Below are 2,131 nucleotides of genomic sequence, written 5' to 3' on the forward strand. Positions count from 1 at the left end.
TTTTTTTTAAAAAAAACTTTATTTGTATTCTTTGTTACAATCACATAAAAAAAGAAAACTGACATCAGCAGAAAAAAAGGACAATCTACAAAGAACATGTAAGAAAATTATACAATAAACAAGACACTCAATGATTAATGTCATTTAGGGTCAAACAAACGTAAAGTTTGAAGGTGCAGCASAGTGCTGCTCCTGTCTGTCAGAGAAGCCTGTACGTCAGTTACGTGCATTCTGACTGACGTGTAAAGGAACCAGTGATTGGCCGAGATGAGTCTGGGGGTGGGGCTTCAGTCTCCGGCGGAGGCTTGTCGCCTGACCGGATGATGACAGAACAGAAGTTTTTACTGAAGCAGTGTCCGTTTTTATCTGGCGCTAACCCGTTTAATAATCCGGACAGTTTACCCAGAACTATCTGGACTTTTTGAAACCTTTGCCGTCTTGTATTGGGAGGAAATAAACTCAATTAAGCGGTGACAAAATCTTGTTCCATCTGCGAACTTTTTTCTTGTTTTTACTGGACGGTAGTTTTTCTACTGGTTCCGCAAGGGGGTCCAGGAGAAAGACCCCAGGGCTCTCTGAAGACGTGCCGCCATGGGAAACCGGGGGATGGAGGACCTAATTCCCCTCATCAACAAGCTCCAGGACGCCTTCAGCTCCATCGGCCAGAGCTGCAACCTGGACCTGCCTCAGATAGCGGTGGTCGGCGGTCAGAGCGCTGGGAAGAGTTCGGTGTTGGAGAATTTCGTTGGAAGGTTGTACCCCCTTCAGTTTTTCTGAGTTTAAGAAATTTAATTTTATATTTCAAGAATGAATGTGTTTATATCAAAAACACATGAAACTCGCCAACAAATCCGTTGTTTACGCGCCTTGCCCAGTTTTCTACGTTTTTCCATCTGATTGTGTCCAGTTTTAAACCGACCTATTCACAGTCCACACATACGCTATTTACGTAAATAAACAGCAACATGTGAGGGGGAGAAAAACGCTCTAAAAAACCTTTTAAAGCAACTTTAACCTGAAGCTTTTAGAAACTAAAAGATTAATTTGACTTTCTGAGGAGATAAATAATATCCTGCAGCTTCGTATCAGAAACATCCTGTCAAACATTGACAAGACCTGCTTTATCAAAAGGCCGTAAATAAGATGCAATAAAGGTCAGGGTAATGTTTTACTTGTAAGGGTGAGACAAAATATTTTCATTATTGCTGCGTGAGATCAGATAGAAGAAATAAAAGAGAATAAAAAAATAAAAATGACTTGAGTTTTGCCTTCTCTGCATGCTGAGCTCTGCTGTGATTTCTTTTTTTTAGGGCTGATGAAGGAGCTGTTTGGGGTTATTTTTATTGAAAAACAGGAAACCAGCTGTTTCTTTCTTGCTTTGTTTTGTAAAGGCTTTGCTTCTTGTTGAAAGGAATCACTGGCTGTGGACCATCTTTGAAGTCGCAGCAGAACAACATGACATGAATTAGAGGAAAAGGTAACGGGAAGAAAGCATCTTATTGTTGCAGCAGTTTTGTGTTGTTTAATTCGCCTGGCTAGTCAGATTAGTTTTACTTGTTGTCCAGGATAGTGGACGTTGATTAGGCGTCTCGTTTTTTTCGTGTTGTCTTTTGTCCTGTGCCCCGAGCAGCAGCAGAGGCAGACAGTGGGGGCTTTGATATGTTTGGCCCGGGGGTCATCAGTGATGTCACCAGCTGCACTGTCATGTGTACACGACACACTGGGTACCAAGTACCCACAAAGCTGTTAGCTGTTCCCATCTTTGTTAATTAGCACAACTCACAGGCAGGGCTGCAACACTGGGTTTTCAGACCAGAGTTTTCACTTAGTTGGAGATCTTAAATATTTTTCATTATTTATTTGTTAATTATTGCTTCCTTTGTAACTATTAGGGTCAGTGGTCGCATGTTTGAGCATATGATCTTTAAAAACAAATAAATTTACGTGACATAATAGAAAATAGTTTTTTCATATAGTATTCATTAGGGCTGTGTATTGGCAAGAATTTGGCGAAACAATACATATCATGACAGAGGGGTCACGATACGATATATCCCGATATATTGCGATACTGTAAGCAAGGCAATATATTGCGATACTGTAAGCAAGGCGATATATTGCGGGGGGGGGG

The 2,131-nt window shown here is 41.0% G+C and overlaps 1 protein-coding gene across 1 annotated transcript in view; it reads left to right on the forward strand.

Moving 5' to 3' along the window:
• Window positions 1–277: 277 nt before the first annotated feature.
• LOC106530390 (dynamin-2) overlaps window positions 278–2,131 on the forward strand; it is a gene marked incomplete at its 3' end in the record, with an annotated part of 53,307 nt that continues 51,453 nt past the window's right edge. The window contains 1 exon segment of the mRNA XM_014025993.1: window positions 278–752. Coding sequence (XP_013881447.1) covers window positions 592–752 — 161 coding nt within the window.

Source organism: Austrofundulus limnaeus, unplaced genomic scaffold (genome assembly GCF_001266775.1).
Source record: "Austrofundulus limnaeus strain Quisiro unplaced genomic scaffold, Austrofundulus_limnaeus-1.0 Scaffold514, whole genome shotgun sequence".
In the NCBI taxonomy this organism is placed as follows: Eukaryota; Metazoa; Chordata; class Actinopteri; order Cyprinodontiformes; family Rivulidae; genus Austrofundulus; species Austrofundulus limnaeus.